The following is a 21,130-nucleotide window of genomic DNA, read 5'->3' on the forward strand; positions in this document are numbered from 1 at the left end:
TATTGCTGCTTGGTCTGTGCATCTCAGCAAAATGTTTCTTGACCAAATTGCAGAAACATATCAGAGGCCAAAGGTCTCCTGTTCTTGCAGTAATAATCAGTGATTAGAGCACTGGATTACATCCAAGCTGTCCAAGGACAGTGGTAATAGTAGCAACTACAAGAAATGCCTTGGGTGCTATTCATGAATTACTACTGCATACTTTAGGAGTCCCACTTGTGTTCTCCACCCACCAGTTATGGAGGATGTCCTAGTTGACAACAAAAGTATTGTGAGACAAGTGCACAACATACTACTGTCAGCTAATGTACAAGAATACAAAAATGGTATTGTACTGCTGTGCCTAACAGTAAAGCTGTGTAAAATATGCTAATATACTGTACATACAGCATTGGAGCAACAGTTAACACAATATTTTTTATTTAATAGCTATATATTTAAAAACAGACAGAAATGGAAAAACGAAGAATGATGAACGAGAACACTGCTGACAACAACAGTTGGTATGTAAGCAAACCAGACCCATACCTATAATGAGAGCTACACAATGTAGGGGTAACAGCCCGCAGACAAGGGGTGTACCTAAAAACATGTGAGTTGGGAACAGCTGCAAGTTTCCAGTGATATAGCCGCTAGAAGTAGCCATCTTGTTTAAAAAAATGTGAAATTATACAATACAATACAGATGAAGTATCCCTAAATGCTCAGGACCAGATGCATTCTGGATACCCGATTATTCTGTATTTCTGAATATTTTTATACAGTATTTCAATATTCAAAGTATCTTGAGGACGGGACCGGTGTGAACGCAAAATGCATTTAAGTTGTATAAACACCCTAAACATGAAATACACACAAATATAAGTACTCTCTCAGGCACGCAATCATTTTATTATACATACTTAGTGGCAGTTACATATCTTGTCCCCAGTAGTGCCAGTTACATATCATGTCCCCTGTAGTGCCAGTTACTTATCATATCCCCAGTAGTGCCATTACTTATCATATCCCCAGTAGTGCCAGTTACAGATAATACCTCCAGTAGTGGCAGTTACATATCATATCTCTAGTACTGCTAGTTACAGATCATGTCCCCAGTAGTGCCAGTTACAGATCATATCTCCAGTGGTGCCAGTTACAGATCATGTCCCTAGTAGTGCCAGTTACAGATCATATCTCCAGTAGTGCCAGTTACAGATCATATCTCCAGTGGTGCCAGTTACAGATCATATCTCCAGTGGTGCCAGTTACATATCATATCTCCAGTGGTGCCAGTTACATATCATATCTCTAGTAATGCCAGTTACATATCATATCCCCAGTTGTGCCAGTTACATATATCTCCAGTAGTGGCAGTTACATATCACATCTCCAGTAGTGGCAGTTACATATCATATCTCCAGTAGTGGCAGTTACATATCATATCTCCAGTAGTGGCAGTTACATATCATATCTCCAGTAGTGGCAGTTACATATCATATCTCCAGTAGTGGCAGTTACATATCATATCTCCAGGAGTGCCAGTTACATAGCATATCTCTAGTAGTGCTAGTTACATATCACGTCCCCAGTAGTGCCAGTTACATATCATATCTCCAGTAGTGCCAGTTCCATATCATACTGTATCTCCAGTAGTGGCAGTTACATATCATATCTCTAGTAATGCTAGCTACATATCATGTCCCCAGTAGGGCTTTCAGCAAAAAAAAAACGTACATTCCAGAAACTGTGTTTTTCTGAATAATTTGGATAACAGATATCCAGATAAGGGATACTAAACCTGTCTAGTCAAACACAAATTTCCTCACCCATACACAAAAAGCAGAAAGTAACCTCAAAAAAAACAGATAATACAATTATCTAATCAGTTATCTTTATTAGAAGTTTTGATTTTTTTCAGAAAGGTTTCAGAGTGTGTCCCCCAAACAAAACAGTATATTACATGTAAATGCAAATCAGATGTTAAATTACTAAATATAAATAGAATAAACTATACATAGGAACCTTTCACAGCATAAAAAAAAAAAACTTTTGAGCTGGGATAAACCTCATCGCGTAGGATTTAGGACCCAGTCAGCCGTTTCCTGGCTCCTTAAAATAGCCTGCTAGCTCAGACATACGTGACATCAATAGAAGCAATCCATACAACAAAGTCAGGTACCAGCAGCCTTTATTTAGGCACACGGATCCCCATCTCCTGGGCTTGTCTAGTATGCATGAGTATGCATGAGATTGATATAATAATACGAATATTGTGCTAATTGGACCTAAGGCAGTTTCTATAGGCTGATAATTTGCTTAGTACTGCAAGGTCAGAAGTGCATAGCTGGCACATACGTTTGGATTAGGTCTGGTGAGGACGGCAGAGAGATCATCATAAAACCCTTTACATTGTCATAAGCACCAGAACATGGAAGTACATCCTTATGTAGCAGTTGTATGCAAGTACCCAGTTACCACGTCCGATGATAAGCTCTTTACACCAGTAAGAGAACAATACCTTTATAAGTAACTACTAATTACGCATACTGTCTTTATAAATATGGTGTAATGCAGATGAACTTCAAGCTTTAGCAAAACTTTCCCCATGCTTCTGATTATTTCATCCCTGCAAATTGTCATCCCAGAATAAACTGCATCACAGCAGCCAAGTGTAATCTTAGCACAGCTCAACCAAACATACAATCCATCCTAATGATCGCATCCATAGAGGCAGATAAATATCACATTGATGCCTGTACTGTACCTTTCAGATAACATGCTTTACTGTCTTGGTTCTTCCACTTGTGCAGCTTCCCAAGGCAGAATCCTATGCTCAGTTGTATGTGCAGCAGCTCTCTCCCTCCCTAATCCTCACCTCAGCATAACAATCCCTGCCACCGATCACAAGCAGCTGCACAAGAAGGTACCACAACGTAACGTTCTTCCCTGCCAGCAAATCCAAGCATGTAAGAAAATCTCCTACTGGTCACAATGCACAACCTCTATTGGCTCTTTCCCTCTTCTCTAATTGGCCATTGTGTTTATTCCTTATGCAGAGCTCACTTGCTAACACAGCTATTTTGAATGGTTGGCTGGAGTGCACAGCATTTATTTTGAGGACTTCAGTGATTATAAATACAGATTCACAATGCGAGTGTGTGTGTGTTTTTATTATCTATATAAAGCATGACAGAAAGACATACTTGCCATGTACAGTACTAGTAATAGACACTTTTTAATAAGCACTTGAATGAAGCCGGAGTTGTATTTTCATCGTATAGTGTTTTTCTACTTTGCACAGTCCTACAGTATAATTTTTAATAATGCTTCAGAACTGTTGCAGTATGAGATGTGTCTTAAACTAAAGGTGTGCATGCAGTGCTGCCATCTCAGGGCACAAGGTAGAGTGTGTGGCAAAGTGGTCACCAGAGGTACCTGCCTATGGTTTGCTGGGACAGCGCTCTGCAGAACTGCCTACAAGGATGTGGCGGGAGCTCAGCTTCCTAGTCCTGGTGGTGCCCCATCCCCGTGTTTGTGATATTATAAGGACATGTGCGGGAGCAGCCAAGGTGGCGTTATTGCCCTGCTACAGCACTGATTACTTCCCAGCTACTATTACACCCCACATAACAGTGGTAGACTAGATGTAGTCATTCATGTCTGCAGATAGATTTCCAAGGAGGAGTAATGAAGCAGATGTCATTATTTGGTAATCACAAGGACTGAACAGGTCAGGTTCTGCTTCCAGCAAAGTCCGCAACACTTGTGGCCTTTAGTATGGGTATGGATCATTAGGTCACCAGCATTGTGGTCGACAAGCATTAGGTCGACACCATTAGGTCAACATGCAGGAAGGTCAACAGGGTCATTAGGTCAACATGGGTAATGTCGACATTGAAAAAGTCGACATGTTTTTTTTTTTTAACCGGAATGTCAACATATTCAACATAAACACTAAAATGTAGCACCGCGTTCCCTTGCGTGGCTCGCTACACTCGGCACAACCCCATGTCCACCTAATGACCCTGTCGACCTTAAGTCACGTCAACCTGCCTGCATGTCGACCTAAATGCATGTCAACCATCATGCTGGTGACCCAATGACCGTATCCCTTTTGTACGGTGCTACAGAACCCTTGTGGAATTAATAACAATAGTAATAAAGTAATAAGACACACCGAAGCTCCTAATCATACTGCATCATTATAATCTGACTAGATCTGTGCATCTACTCGTACATCTGGCTGCTGCCAACAAATCCTAAAAGACTGCACCATGGTGGTTATTCTGATTCACTCGGAAAGGCGCAATCACTCTCTAATGGACAAAACCATGTGCACTGCAGGTGGGGCTGATGTAACATGTGCAGAGAAGTTAGAAGGTAACAAATTACAACATCAAAACTTGCTACTGTGGAAAGTACTGATCTACACAAAGTATTTAGGTTGTTACAAAATTATATTTGTCCCACAAAAAATGGGAAGTACAACATCACTACTGTGTAAAAGAAACATTTCATTTCCCACATTTAGATCGCAAGGTTTCTACAGGGCAAGTGCCTCACACTTCAATGTTCCACTGTGGTTTCTACTGCCTGTTAAAATATATGTCATGCCCCTAAAGTTACTATGCACTGCGCTGCGCTGCACATTTGCACAGCCTCTATTCAACACAGCTCTGCTCAGCAGTGCAGAGGAAAACATGGGGGCTCCCAACTGCCCCCCACCACAGGACACTGCTGGCCCCAGGCAGTCCCGCAAACAGAGGGACAGTTGGGAGGTACGTATGTAATCTCTACAGACAAATATTCTATACAGTAAGTACATAAGTTACTTGGGGGAATGTCGTAAAATAATTAAAGGCTGAGACAGGTCAACAACAACCCAATACCAAATAATGTAAAGTGTAATTGTGAAGTGCCTCCCAGTCCTTGGAATGGCCCTTCATTTGGAACACAGTGGTCTGAAGCAATCTCTGGCTGTGTTTATAATGTGTTCTTATGGTAACACAGGACAACAAAGGAGCAACTGCCGCATATAGGGGGTTATTCTAGTTCATTCTTTCTGACAAAATCCTTCTTAGATGGACAAAACCATGTGCACTGCGGGTGGGGCAGATGTAACTTGTGCAGAGAGAATTAGATTTGGGTGGGGTTTTTCTTCAAAGTGAGATCTATATTGCAGTGTAAAAAAAAGCAGTCAGTGTTTTCCCTGCACAGAAACAAAATAACTCACCCAAATCTAATTCTATCTGCACATGTTACATCTGCCCCCCCTGCAGTGCACATGGTTTTGTCCATCTAAGAAGGATTTTGTCAGAAAGAATAAACTAGAATAAACCCCATAAAGACAAGCACAGTGTTCCCAGAGCACAGAGAAGCACTCCAGTACTTCTTTCAGCTGCCTGCATGGTATATACATACTTCCTTCAGATATAAACCAGGGCTCACAAAGTTCTTATATTTGTCTTCACCTCCACACAGGTAGGCAAGAGAAAACCGTACAATAATGTATATTGGGAGGGAGGAAAAAAGGGGAGGGGGGTTATGAGTCTACAATATTTAGAAGGTCAGACACTAAATATACTTATCAAATAGATTATATCTGTATATCTTAACCAGTCAATAGGCCATCAGGAAAAAAGGTCGAAACACACAAAGCCAACAGACAAAATATCAGCACAAGCAAGATGTTGACATGGGAATTGTCGACACAAGGAAAGATCAACATGTGTTCTTGCTTGTGTAAGTATAACGCTTTACTTGCCAAGCTTTGGGGAAGGTGTCCCGCTCCGCTATCACTGCACAATTTACCATTCCCAATCGGAGTCCACATGGATGGTAAAATATGAAAACGTCCATGCATGCACCATATGGTGTCAACTTATTAACCGGATATTACATAGATGCCAAGCGTGTATAGACATTAAACTACAATGAAATGCCATTCTCTAGGCATGTACATATATCGGGCCTGGTTCTGGTTCACTAGCAAAATCAAATTCTCTTTCTAATGGACAAAACCATGTGCACTGAAGGTGGGGCAGATGGAACATGTGCAGAGAGAGTTGAAAAATGTGCAGTTTAATTGAAAAGGTGGAATATGAATTTGACCTAGAATCGACTGGTGAAAATGTGACGCCTAATTGAAAAACACACACCAACAACAACTGGCTTATATTCTATTCTTTTTCGAAAAGCTGCTCAAAATTTTTATTTTTCAATGACTTAATTCATTCAGGTTATTCTGACCTGAGCGTACAACTGCAAATTCACAGGCACGGGTGATAATGGAACAACTGCATACGTACGGCTTGTACTACACATGCACAAGGCCATCCGGCGCTAAAATCCAGCTACATTTTTTATGTATCTTTTTAAAATCGCTGGCCATACACAAGTTGATTGACAGGAAGCCGAGTGATCAGGTCCATGTAACCCCTTGCAGATTAAACAATCCAGTGGTCATTTTCAACAACGAAGATTCAACTTTTTAAAATCCTGACTATATAAAATATTATTGTAATGTATACGTACCTTATCCTGTTTGGTAAGGAGAAGTAGGCAATTGGCCAACGCTCTGCATGTTTCTTGGGATGCCTCACACACTTGCGTCACTTGCTGCAGAATAACTGGGTCAATATCTGAAAACAAAATACATATAGAAGAAACAGCTGATTACTTTTTGATGTTCTAATTGTGCATTTGATGATCTAATTTCTGTTCCCAGAACCCCCCCCCCCCCCCCCCCCCCCACAGATCGGCTGCAATTGATGATTGGCAGTTCATTTGTGAATTTCTGCATTCTAAAAATGCTTGATATGCCAATACAGATTTTTTTTTCGGGATTGGCAAATCCAGGAGATTCAACAGAATGAATTTCTGAAATTCCACAACAGGTGTTGGGGGATCGGGGGAACTGAAACAAACCATCGCAGATTTGTAGATGGGCAAATCACTTCTGGTCATGCCCCCTCCCTGCTTGGTCTATGACACCACCCTATCCCACCCCTGAATTCCATTCACCTCATCCCCCCACCTGTTGTTCCAGCTGGGCCCTCGTCCTTCTCTAGGGTCTGTTTTGTAACTCTAGCAATGAGAACCATTGGGTGCAAACCACGGCTTTCATGTAGAAAACGGGTCAGACCTTAAAAAATGATTATACAAATTTTAACTCACGTTTAATTTCATTTACATAGTGTTCATTTTAGCACCCGCCCACTTTGAAAACCCATATCTAGCACAGTGTGGTCTGTTTATCAGCACTGCTATACAAACCAGACCTGTGCTATAAACACCACAGCAGACAGCGACACCCCAGGCAGGGAAGAGGAACTGCATGGGTTTTCAAAGTGGGCGGGTGCTAACCAGAATCACAATGCTATACAGGGAAGTTTTCAGACTGTGATCAACACTATCATTGTTAAGCTTATTAACTGTAGTAAAAATGCATATCTGCCCTAAGACTAAACCTACACATTCACTTTCGAGTAGCAGAATTTCTATGCAGAGGTTTAATAACTAAAACTGCTCAAAATGCTGTGTATGCAGCTAGTGTCAGCTATGATGAAGGAGAACAAAATACCAAAACTTAATAAAACAGCTATAGTCAACTTAATGTGCTTAATCTTCCTAATGAATAATTCAGTGGTGCTAAAGTTAAGATAGTATGCAATTATTATCGGCAGAAAAGGCTATGCCAGCCCTCTCACATAATAAATGCATATATGCCAGGCTATAAAGTATCTGAGGCAAAATGCAGACAAATAAAAATCTAAATATAGTAACCCTCTTCTGCTAATTATACTATGTATTAACATCTCATCTTACCTGATGATCTCTGGTTATTTACACTTTAACAAAACAACATCAGCACATTCTGCCGCTCTTCAGAATCGAACTGTACACAGTACATTAGCGGAGTACACCAATTTTATTGGCTTGACTGGACAATGATGATTTAATTTGCCCATCAAACCTTGTTTGAGAGATTACTACAATAACTGTCAAATTCACGAGGCGCATGTTACTTCACTAGTCTTCTGCTAAAACAGATCCCAGAAGCCAAGTACTTTTGTAAGTTAATCAAATAAAAGGTTTATCCTTAGAGGATTAGGATAGATTTCTATGCTTAAAGATTGAGGTCATCAATTCACAGCCTAGCAAAGCTACTTTTCAGCCAAGCTGTACAGTCGCTGTCCTCAAGATGGTCAGTCAGGCTGCACAAAGGCTGGAATGATGTGACTTCAAATACACAGCGCAGGCACAAAATGTGCCCAGCTGCTCGTTTGATTCAAATCACTGAACTGCCAAATGACTTTCAGTAATGCAAGGAAAACCTTGTACAACTGTAACAGCCATTTATTTGGTTTTTATTTTTATCGGTGTCACGAGATATATTCAAGTAGTTATCGCTGTACGCGGCTGAGCAATATATTGACTGTTAAGTCCTTTACAATTGGAGGACAATTATTAGGATAACATGCACAGCGGCCGATGCAGATAACGCAGAAAGAGCTCCAAATATAAAACGGTATTGTGTAGGAGGCAAGTGGAGTGTGGGAAATATCAGTGGCATGTGCTGAGGACTGACTGGCATGTATTGGGCATGTGGGAGGTCTGAGTTATAAACGAGGGAGTACATGCAGGGCACCTGGAAAGCGCATGTGGGTAAATGTTAAATGTGGGCATGTGTTGCAAATAGGGTTCTAAAGACATTTGGGGTCATTGTGGAGCAGCTGGAAGATCTGAGGGAACTTTGGTGACCTACAACTGAGGCGAGCATACCAAGGTCATTTTAGAGAACTTTTTTCATTATTGAAGGTGCAGGTCTTGTGAAGGTTGTAATTGTACTGGGATGACCATCACTGCTATGAATGTAGCAGCATATATCTCAGTAGATGACATATTATACAGCTATATGTGCATAACAATACCGATCAGAAACGCTTCAGACTACTCCTTTGGTGGGACCTGTAGGTGTGCATATGAACGCTTCATGCAGGTGCACAAAATAGTAAACTTGCTTCTAGGGCTTGCACTGGCTTCAGCCCCCATGAGATTGGAAAGGCTGTCAGAATAGCAGGGAATCTTCTTATTGAAGTAGAAACTATCCAGTCATCCAGTCATCAACAGTCATAAGGTTGGCCGTTATGTTGTTAGCATAGTTAAAAGGTCCCCAAGGCTAAAATGCTGACCTGAAATGTCAACATTAGCATTAGGGAGAAGCTTAGGTACTCGGTTAGCCTTACCACACAAGCACATTGTAGATATTCAGGCCATTTTGACATGTTATCCTTGTTGGCATCCTAAATGTAGACATGATAAACTGCCATTATGTGTACTGCCGACGTAATAACCATGTCAACATAATATACCAAACTCAACTGCCTGGCATGTCATAACCAGAGAGTCAATGTCACTGAACGCACTCACCGGTGGTAGCAGCCCTGGCCTGCAAGTAAAATCCACCACTCATATCCATAACTTTCTAACCTTTAATTGTACAGAAACATTTGGCAAATGACCCTCCTGGGCAGTAAGAAACATGATTTAGAAGCTAAGCCACTTTATCCACAGGTCTGTCCGAAGTAGTATCATTTTGTCTTCATAAAATCAGCAGTGGCACTATCCCAAATCACTCATGAATTCTGCAACATCTAATACTCAGTATTTGCCCACACAAACATATATACATACATACATACATACAATACAAAATGAAGTTTGAAAAGTCATGGGATAGTATGTAAAAAGAAGTGGTAGGTGGCGCCGCTGCACAGTGATGGCTTGGGAATACACAGACCTGCAACAGCTTGCAATTGACATCTCAGCTGGTATACTCGTGGCAAGACAATGTAAATTATCTGAGCTCAATGAGGCAGAATAGTGGGTGCCCAGCGGATGGGACATTCCATTTGAAAGGTTGTGTGGACTTCAACATTCTTCAATTTATGGTGTTACCACTGTACTGGGAGTACTTTATGGAAGGCATTACCACCTACCATCGACTGCACAGTGGTCGACCATTAATGATCGTGATCAGCAACATCTGTACAGAATTGTAAACACATCCCAAAACATATTCACATTCAATGTAGGTGTTACCAGATGTGACATTGCTAATAGGACCCAGAGGACTGGAAAGTGGTGTGGTCAGCAGAGTCCGGTTTCTCGTTGTTGCAGACTGAAGGTAGTGCTTGAGCGTTGCGCAAACCACGAGCCCATGGATCCTAGTTGTCAACAAGACTCTGTGCATGCTGGTGGTGGCTCCATAATGGTGTGGGGCGAGTTCATGTGCATGGGTTGGTTTCACTGGTCCACCTGAACATGCCAGTGACTGGTTGTAGTGCTTTGTGACAATTTGAAGCCCTTAATGGACTTCATAAACCCCCACAAGGATGGAAAATTCCAGCAGGATAATGCACTGTGTTATTGGTAAAAAAAAAAAAAGGTATCCATATTTGGTTTGTGGAGAATTCTGGGAGATTTCTGACAAACAGTGTGGCCACCACAGTCGCTCAACACGAACCCAATCGATAATTTATGGGACAAGGTGGAGAGATCTATTTTCACTGAAGATCCTGCACCTACAGATGTCAGGGAGCTGTGTGAAGCTATCCAGACCGCATGGGTCCAACATCTCCCCGGATATCTTCTGTTCACTTGTGGAATTAATGTCACGTTGAGTTGCTGCACTTTGCAGGGCTACTCCATTGATGGCTTTTAATATATGACATTTAGTAACTCTGTCTCCAAGTATGGAAGCAGTAGGAGTCATACCTGTACTTGTAAATATATCTAAAATTTGAGAGTTTATAACAGAAATTATTGGAATTATGGGGAGAGGTACAAAATGTTATGGTGCATAGGGTCTCATTGACAATAACTTTAAAGTGTAAGCACTGCTAATCTATAGAATATTGCTGATCAATCAAGGCCACTTTAGTTTGGTGGCACATCGGTCCGGTCTCAGCCTAATGTTTATTTTTCACAGAACTCTGGCATCTATTAGTTACATCTGCCTAGAATTAGCATACACGAATATATCAGGTTAATTTCACATTTGCACCCATATGCTCGGAGAACGCTGCCCTTAGGATTAAACAGAACTCATAGCTGCCAGCGTGACAGGGACTCTCTGTGCAGGCCGAATGAGCAGGTAATTGTGCTGATACTTCTGTATAAATGCTTGGTTCAGAAAATGCCAGTGTGCCACTACCCTAAGTAACATACTAAACGTATATGAATTCTCATATGAATGCTCTACATTTTATATGAATCCTAACTGTTATGCAATGCACATAAACAGAAAGCACTTCCTTTTAAACATTATACAGTTGCCAATAGTCTTACCTGCTGAGTTCTCCAACGTTTTTAAAACACTAAGAAATTCTGAGATTTCTTTATCCAATCTCTGGTGTCCACGCTGAGCGTTCTGTTGATATTTAACATAAAGAGAGCAAATCATAAGAACTGAATCAAATGATAGACTTTTTCAGTCAACATTCATTAGACGTGCAAGCCTTTGAGTAGGAAATATCCTTCATATTTTTTATTTTTTTTTGATCATTACTTTTATTCAAAAATGCAATAATATTACAAAAGAGGACAGATCAGAGAAACAAAATAGTAAATATAATGAAAGCCTTTTAAAAAGAAGGTAAATTTAGCCAACACTGGAGTGGGCCATTTGGGACATTATGCATTATGAATTATTTACAAAAAAAAAAAATCACAAATAATACAAACCTTCAGGCAAAGAAATTGGCGGGTCAGCCAATAAAAACAAAACAAAAAAACGGAGTATCATACCAAGGTGGATATCATATTAGCAGCAGTACTTACCACCATCTTATTAGCCCTGATGCCGGCATCCTTTTCCCCTCCCCCCAATATTTGTGCTCATCGGGTATAATCCCTCACATGACTCAAACCCCAAAACAGCCACTGGACCCGAGATAACACATCCATTCGTGGACTTATCCCTGGTGCCATGTGTTTTCATGTGATCGCAGGTCCATTTACATCCAATAAAACCAGCCTCTAATTGGATACTGCAATAATGTCCTTCAGTCACTAATTACCATATCAAGGTTTGATCAGCCAAAACTGTAACAAGTGTAATTGGATACTCCTCTAGAGATACAACGAAAACAAATGTATATTGCATTTAAGAGCCAAAATAAAAGAATCTCTAAAACCCTCCCACAGCTGGAAAAAATAAGAATCAATTTTAAACTCATGCTGCGAGGTAATTTCCAGTCAGTCCATAGATTTATCTATGTTTTTATACTAATGGAATCTCACCAGCCAATTATACCTCATGCTGCAATCTTATATAAAGATGTTTCCACATACTGTACATCTATCCTCCTTGCCTCTCTAGTCTCTTCATACCAAGGTGTGACTGAAGCACCGAGCATCTTTTCCATTAAAATGCATCTTACTGACAAAGCAGTGCAAACAGGACGCACAGACTCAGTTGATAATAGGCATGCCACATATTTTAATCAGTAAAGTCTGCTTGTGCATCGCATCATGTAAAGGAGATGCATTTTAGTAAAAAATAAATAAATAAATGCCTGATGTTAGAGTTGCATGACAACTACATACGGAATGCTATGTATGCAGCCATTTTGTTTGCAGCTACAGTCACTCTAACGTCAAGCTACATCTTTGCGAAAAGATGCATTTGAAACAGAAAAAGTTGCATGGAAACAGAAATCGAGTCCACTGTTTACGATATGGGTTTTATTTGAAGAAAGAAAATCAAATAAAACTGCCAAAAATGTAAAGGGTCTTTGTGACATTTACATTAAATAGGCTCTGCTACATTTTATCTACCCGTACTTTGATATAACTATTCTTTTCAGTATTATTATCCTTTATTTATATGGCCCCACAAAGGTTCAGCAGAACCTAACAAAAGCCCTTATTCAGATCTGATTGCAGTACAAATTTGTTCTCAAAATGGGCAAAACCATGTGCACTGCAGGTGCGGCAGATGTATGAGGACAGATGTGTCCTCATACATCTAGCCTCAGTATGCCACTTACCGCGAGATGCCAGCAGTTCCCAGGCAACTCTGCTTGGGAACTGCTGGCAACTCTGTCAGGTGTCTTTTTTGCCAAAAATAAGTCTAATGCACATCACTATGTGATTGAGAAGCACAAGCTGATTACAGGCATGTCACATATAATTGTTATCAGCATATGACATACCTTGGGGACCTACCTTGGATTCCCCCACCTGCTTATTATTCTTGACATTTCAACTGCTGATCGCCCTGATAGGAGCCATACCCACCAGAATATGGATGCCGGTACTTGTTTCCTAGAACGGCCACAATCGGGGGTAATCGTGTACCTTAACTTAAGGTACACGATTACCCCCGATGGACCAGATTTCCTTTGAAATCAGGTCCATTTTGCCGGCAAAGGCAAAATCGGGTCCATCGCGTCGGTCGGGTGCATTAACATGGCACGCGACGCGACCGACGCGATGCACCCGATTTTGCCATAGGGTTCAATGTTAAAATATTTTTAACATTGTAAATCGGGAAAAAAATGGGAAATGGGCCAATATGGCCCATTTCTCATTGTATATGCCCCCCCCCATTGTGAACGTCACCCCACGATTGACGCCAACCCGAAGCGTGGCGAGCTGCGGCGGTACGCGTCCTCCGAACTTTTTCATACCCCTACTATCCACGTCGGCGTGGAGTTGAGAATATAAAGTGTGGCGAGCGCAGCGAGCCACCGAGCCCAAAGCGTGGCGAGCGGACGCATATACCTGTGAAGTTATACGCGTCCGCTCGCCATGCTTCGGGCTCGGTGGCTCGCTACACTTTATATTCTCAACTCCACGCCAACGTAGATAGTAGGGGTATGAAAAGGTCGGAGGACGCGTACCGCCGCCCCTCGCGGGCTCGCTACGTTTGCCACGTTTCGGGTTGGCGTCAATCGTGGGGTGCCGTTGAGGGGGTTAAAAATGGGGTCTGGGGTGACTTTTACATTAAATCCAATGTAAAATAGGGTCCCAGGGACCCTATTCACATTTCAATCAATGTAAAAACGGGACCATCGCGTCGGTCGCATCGCATGCGATTTGGTCGCATGCGATGCGACCGACCCGATCAAAATCGGTGTGGCCGTTCTAGGAAACAAGTACCCGGATGCCTTATAAACTAGTGAGGTTTCACCAATTGGGACACTGTTCCGGATACTGTACCTTCCTCCAGCAGCGACCAGTGTGGGAATAGAATTTATGGATACCCCTATTACTGGGACTACACACCTTCTCCTTATCCAATCGAAAGTACCAGGTTGTCTACATTTATGATTTACCACTTATGTTATCTAATCCTTTCTACTAAAATACATTTTACGCAATTATTTGTTACATAACATATTTTTATTTAGCGCTGCCTATGTACCATATTTATTTTGCTTTGCCTTTGGGAATGGACTACTCCCATCTATAGCAGCAGCTATTCTGCTGCTAATTTACATCCTTATTTAGTCTGGTGCATTCATTTAGCTGCATTTCCTGGATCTCGGGGGAGGGGGGGGGGGTGTCACATTTTTAAAGGCATATTTCTGCTTTTTCTAAATGGATGCATTTTGTTCTGCCTTGATTTTTCCTTTTCTACCTTGACAAATGTCTACTGACTGCCTGGCCTCAACTTAGATTTGGGCAAAGCAATATCAAAGGTTAGCTGCAAAAGTATCAGCAATAAGACTTAACAGTACAGAATAATAGAACATGCAGTGATCTTGACCATATATTTTGCAAATATATGCACTTAAGGTCCATACAAACTGGACGTTTTTGGCCATCGTGTATGCACAGAGATGATGGAGAAAATCTCTAGGCTGAAAATCGCTCAGTGCATACACACACACACACACACACACACACAGATTTTCACCAGTCTAAGTGATTTTCCTGGGGAAGGAGGGCTTTCCATAACAGGACACTATGGAAAGCTGTCCAACCCGATGCTCATCTGCTGGTAATACCAGCTGATGAGTGGCAGTGACCGGCAATGAAGCCATACACATTGAGCGGCTTTTGAGTTGAAAGCAGCTCAAATGGCAAAACTGAATGGATTTCAGCTCAAAACCGCACAGTGTGTATGGGCCTTAAGGCACCAGGCTTTGGGTAGAGCCATGGTGTCCCCTTAGCCTACTATTTCTGCATCGGACCGCCAGTCAGTTAACCTTGAAAGAGGCCTCCAGGAATGTTGGTGGACTCAGGAGACTCAATGGGTTATTTCCACATATCATTTCAAATACCGGAGGTGTGACCATTATACAGTATTCCAACATTATATCCCATATACCATATTAGATCTACTAATTGAACCCAAAGGAAGATGCACTGAAACATCTGAAGGGCTGGAAATGGTCAGTTATCGGTCAATTATACGTTTAGGCAGACCAGCGGACCCAACCCATGCCATGTAAACACACCCCACACCACATTACCACCATCTGCAATGGTGCCTACCTGACAACTAGGTTTTATGGTCCCATGCGATCTGGGCCAAACATGAACCATGCGATCTGGGCCAAACATGAACCCTGCCATGGAAAGGTAATGGTCAGTGTTCAAAATGGCTCACGAGAAGTCCGATTACAATCAATGCAGGATTGGGCATATCACATCCCAGTATGGTGGTGCAACGTACTACTACATTTGCATATTGCTATCCCATGAGTGTCACTTTAATGTATATTATCTTGGAGATTGATATTTTTTCACTAGTGCTATATCCTAGCAAACATTTATGCCCCAACACTAGTGCAGCCCATTTTTCCAGTCTAAAAATTCTGCCATGTTGGAATATTCCCATGACAATATCAAGTATTGGGATAATTCAGTTCAATTTTTTTCCCTATCAGACCTGTCCACTTGTTTAAGCCATTTGTCATGCAAAACTTAAGGTGCACACTAGAAAATCAAAATGTGTGCATAAACATAAATTAGCCTTGAAAACTTTTGTCCGTCCAGGATGGACAAAAGATTTCAGGCAAGCGCACATCTTTACCAAAGATTTCTCATGTGCATTCCTATGGATCTTCTGATCTTTCATGCAGAATGTAACGATTAGAAGATTTAGCAAAAGATCCGCAGGAGCACGCATCTGACCGATATTGGCCGGAAATCGTCTAATCAGCAAAAACATCGTTCTAGTGTGTGGGCACCTTTACATTTGTAATTGGCTTACCCCTATATCTGGATAACCTGGAATTCAGTTCAGTGATATTTTCACTAAGCATATAATATACAAGAACACACACAATATTTTAATTTACTTATTTTTGGGATAGATTATATTATTAAAAAATGTGACTGCAGCTGCATGTGTTGCTGATAACCAAATCCCTGACTATATAACTTTTTACATATTCTCTTTGGCAGATGACAGATTTAAAAAAACTCACAAGGAAACAGTAGCTAAGGATACAGAATATTAAGGCTACAATTATCTTGTGCCATCTCAATCCGCTCTTCCAGGTGACACATCTCTCTCGTTTCAGTGCATTAATGTTTTAGCACCAAGAGTAAATTTAGCTAACTGAAGGAAAAAGAAATGTTTTAGTGTTAACAGAAATGATTAGAATTTACAGACAACATGATGATTGTCATCATGCCTATTTCCATAATACAGAGTACAGGTAGGTACCCAAGCCTCTTCTGATTTGATGGAACTACATGTTCATAGCATACAGTCATTGCTGTTAACTGTGCAGATGTCGAGATATAAATCAAAATATGTAATTATAAACAAGAAAAAAGGGACCCATATATATGATAGAAAAAAAGATTAGACCCACCCTCAAATTGAGCAGGCAAACACAAGGAGAGCAACTATATCTGTCCCTCACCCAAGTTGTTCTAGTATTAATAAAATGTTGCTATGAGCAACTTCTTCACTGTTGCTCTAAAGAAGGTTTTGCTGCTGTAAATCTCGCTCCTATTGACTTAATACATGGGGGAGATCTTGTGCTATTTTAGAAGCAATCTGACGAGATTGCTTAAAAAGTAAGCACAGATCTCTACGTGTGTATGCCCCTTTAGTCCGTGCATGCAGTCAAAATCTAGTCAGATTGCTTAGCAAGTAACTGCAAAGCTCTCTGGGTGGGATGTATTAATATACATCGCCGCCCTTCGCCGGCTGTCCGCCGCGATGCCAGCGCATATGTACTAAAATATGCGGCTGGCATCGCGGTGCGGTAACGGAGCCCCCCCCGCGATACCTGTACTCTGGTCTGCGGGGGGTCTCCGTCACCTCCCAGCCGGCTCCTGATGCCTACACGCTGGGGACAACTAAGCAGGCTGTCCCCGGCGCCTCCTCCTCCCCCCTGCAGCCGGAAGGACGTCCGGCTGCGTTGATAGGGGGAGGAAGGGCTTACCTTCCGGGGTCCAGGAGGACCTGCAAGAAGGTAAGCCCAAGGGAGGGGGAGTAGGGGGGTCGGCGAGGCTGCGGCGACGTGGCGGCGAAAAGAAGCCCATAGGCTTCTATAGGGTATCGCCACCCAAAGGTGGCGATACCCTGCCCTGCGAGAACGGTGCGGCCGGGTAATCGTACTTAGGAAAATGCGGTAAAAAAAACGGGGGTTTACCGCATTTTCCCTTTAGTACATCCCGCCCTCTGTGTGTACAGAATGAGAGATAGTGATAGCAATCTCTCATTCTGCACCACTACCCGGCCTTTTGTTGCTTAAGCAAAATTAATTAGCAACATTGGTTTGCAAAATCACTTAGCACTTATCTCTGCATGTGTATGTGCTCCTTATCTGGACACAGGAAAATCGCCTATCCTAAATAACTTAGCAAAATTGCTTAGTACACATCTCTACATGTACATGCCCCTTTACACTCAGCTCAATACCTCTGATATAGGGAAGGCATAATGTAAAGCAAGCAAGGCTGCCTACAGCTGCAGCACTGGGCACACAATGATAATTGTGAAATATTGTACAGTGTCAAACAATGTGGCCAGTCAGCTGTCAGAGACATGGATGTCCAACAGGAACAAGCATTGTTCTATATTCAGATTTTGACAGCCTAGTTCCCAACAGAGATATCACTAACTGTGTGATTGATAAAAACAAGCACCTAAATCAAGGAATAGTCAGATATGACAGTGAATTGCCAAACCATCCAGTAACTCCAATCTTAAAGAACATTCTTATAAGAAAATTTGGTACTTGTGTATTATCTGGGTGCCCGATTTTTTCATCTGATGTCATTGTACAACCAAAAATCGGTCACATCGCATCACATGCGATCAGATTGCATGCGATGCAATGCGATTGGACCCGATTTTAAATTGTACAGGCACCCAGTTGCCTGATTCCTATGTTAAATGCCCCCCCCCCAGACCTGATTTTTGATTGTACACCCAACCTAATGGGTAATGACTATGTCAAATGCCCCCCATTGTTAACGCCACACCCCACGATCAACGCCAACCCTAAGCGTGGAGAGCGCAGTGAGCCCGCGAGGGGCGGCGGTACGCGTTCTCCGACCTTTTCATACCCCCACTATCCACATTGGTGTGGAGGTGATTTCATATAGTGTGGCGAGCGTAGCGAGCCACCGAGCCCGAAGCGTGGCAAGCGCACCGAGCCCCGCACATTACTTCACATGTATTCCGCGTCCGCTCGCCATGCTTCGGGCTTGGTGGCTCACCACACTATATAAAATCAACTCCACGCCGACGTGGATAGTGGGGGATATGAAAAGGTAGGAGGACACATACCGCCGCTGCTCGCCACACTTCGGGTTTGTGTTTATCGTGGCATTAACAATGGGGGGGGGGGGGATTTTACCTAATAATTAACCATCATGGTGGGTATACAATTAAAAATCGGGTCTGGGGGCCATTTAACATTGGGTACAATGTAAAAATCGTGTCGGTCGCGCCACGTCGCATGCCATTGTAATGGCATGCGATGTGACCGATTTTTACATTGTACAAGGAACGTCTAAAAAGCCCGAAAATCGGGTCCCATCGCATGCCTTAACTAGTGGCATGCGATGAAAAAAAAAAAATCGGGCGCCCAGATACACAATGTTACACAAGTACCGAAAATTTATACCTGGTGGTATATGGTTCCCAAAAAAATCCATTCTGCTTATCCACTCCCATTGGATCGCTTTTGGGGTCAATGTGGGCACAATGGGGCAGATGTATGAACTATCGTTAACACTAGTTACCTGGGGGATAACTTTTTAATTGTATTACCTAACTTGCAGCAGACTTTGTAAAAATGAATGTGTCATTCTCAAAACATTGGTCATGGCTGTCCTTAAGTGGTACAAAGTAAATCTAACTGCCCACCAAAGACAGAACTTCAATCCAGAATATAGAGATTGAGGAACAGTCCCACCATATATATATAAAATAAATGCTAAGGATTAATAAGACTAAAGCTGGCCATACACCTACAGATTTATCTTCAGATCTGGCTGGTTGAAACAAAAACCTGGTAATTTCTGAATGACAGTTTGGCAGTTTTCCAGCATTTCCAAGCAACTGGTCAACTGTCATTTTCTCTCATCCATTACCAGGTTTTTGTTCCAACCAGCCAGATCTGAAGATAAATCTGTAGGTCTATGGCCAGCTTTAGTCTTATTAATCCTTAGCACTTATTTCTATATATGTTGGGAATTTTCACTGCATTTCAGCCCTACCACAAAAGTACCAACATCAGGTCAGTGATTCTTTGAGTAATAACAACAGACTGGAAGCTTTAATAGGGAGAGGTTTAATAGTTAGAAAGAAGACTTCAGGGTGTACAAGAAGGTCCAGCAAGTGCCAAGACCATCTCCTAAAGTTGATTCAGCTGTGGAATCGGGTCATCACAGTGCAGTTTGCTCAGAAATGGCAGCAGGCAGGTGTGAGAATACATGCAGCACGTCTTATTAGAGGATCAACCACTCAATCAATTCACAGGACTGAGCATTGTACGATCGCGTGCAGACAATGTGCATATAATCCGTCGTACAACCCCTCGAGATTGTATGCTTGAATACAATATCGTTCTGGTGTGTGGCCCTATAGTTGGGTGCTGTTTTTGGATGGGAGGGAGCAGTCACAGCCTCTAATGGAGGTGTGTTGCCGCCAATCAGGGGGAGGCACTAACAAGGGTACCGCAAGCCACCTGATGGTGTTGTGGTGAACCAATGCCTGTATCCTAGGACACGGCTCGGATCACTACTGCAGCAGGAGGCAGCTACTTGTAATAGACACCTCCTGCTGCATTTACATACAGAGCGATCGCTGCTGCTTCCAGGGAAGTAGCAGCAAATGCACCTCCCTAAGGCAGTGTGTAGTATACCCATGAATGCCGGACATGCATGCTTATGTGAATTATTTCTATTTTGCTGTAATTCAAAAGTAAAAACACAATGCATTTTTATGGCTGGAGTTCAGATTATAACCGTGAAATTGCTTTGGCACCTAAATCAGTTTTGGATTAAAATTCAATCTCTTATAATTATTCTTCTGTTGTCTACAACCTAAGCATATCATTTTCATTAAAATATAGCTGGTGGGAAATGAAACTACATACAGTACAAAAATAATATCAAAATCTGATATGTTCTGTTTGAATAACAAACAAATATTGATTAATAAACTAATTTACTTAGTTTACTAATGGGTAATAAATCCACCTAAGAGTCCTGACCCATAAGTGAAGACATTATTTAATAGCTAAATTTAAGGTGGGAGTAATTCAAAATCAAACTGGTTTTGCCATTTAAATGAATGTCACTTTAAATTTAGCAAGTAAATTGCCAAAACTCATAAGATATTAAATATTTCCCCATATCCGTAAAGGGTTCCTGTCACCCCCATCAAGGACCCCAAACTAACCCCCATGTCTACTAGTACAGAGTACAGCTACGCAGAATCCGCTTTTCAAACTAAAAAAAACCTTTTCATTACCGTGTATCATCCATTCGCGCTGTTGCCTTCATTAGCATAATCTGGAGATGTCCGTCCCAATGTGGGCTAACGGACACTCCCATATGCTGATTTCTCAGCCCCCTTTCCTTCCTCCTTCTCCCCCTCCCCTTTGCTGAGATCTCAGCAAAGGGGAGGGGGAGAAGGAGGAAGGGGGCTGAGAAA

General features: G+C 41.9%; 1 protein-coding gene across 4 annotated transcripts in view; it reads right to left on the reverse strand.

Moving 5' to 3' along the window:
* OSBPL1A (oxysterol binding protein like 1A) overlaps positions 1-21,130 on the reverse strand; it is a 145,159-nt gene that overhangs the window by 76,646 nt on the left and 47,383 nt on the right. For 3 of the 4 annotated variants that reach the window (XM_083187505.1, XM_083187506.1, XM_083187507.1), the window contains 2 exons: positions 11,335-11,416; positions 6,517-6,623 (listed from right to left, as the gene is read on the reverse strand). In XM_083187505.1, coding sequence (XP_083043631.1) covers positions 6,517-6,623; positions 11,335-11,416 — 189 coding nt within the window. Of the gene's footprint in view, positions 1-2,746; positions 2,937-6,516; positions 6,624-11,334; positions 11,417-21,130 lie in introns of those variants that run through there. The other variant, XM_083187508.1, reaches the window with a different exon arrangement.

The sequence above is a fragment of the Crinia signifera genome, chromosome 5 (assembly GCF_055691185.1).
Source record: "Crinia signifera chromosome 5, ASM5569118v1, whole genome shotgun sequence".
Taxonomy (NCBI): Eukaryota; Metazoa; Chordata; class Amphibia; order Anura; family Myobatrachidae; genus Crinia; species Crinia signifera.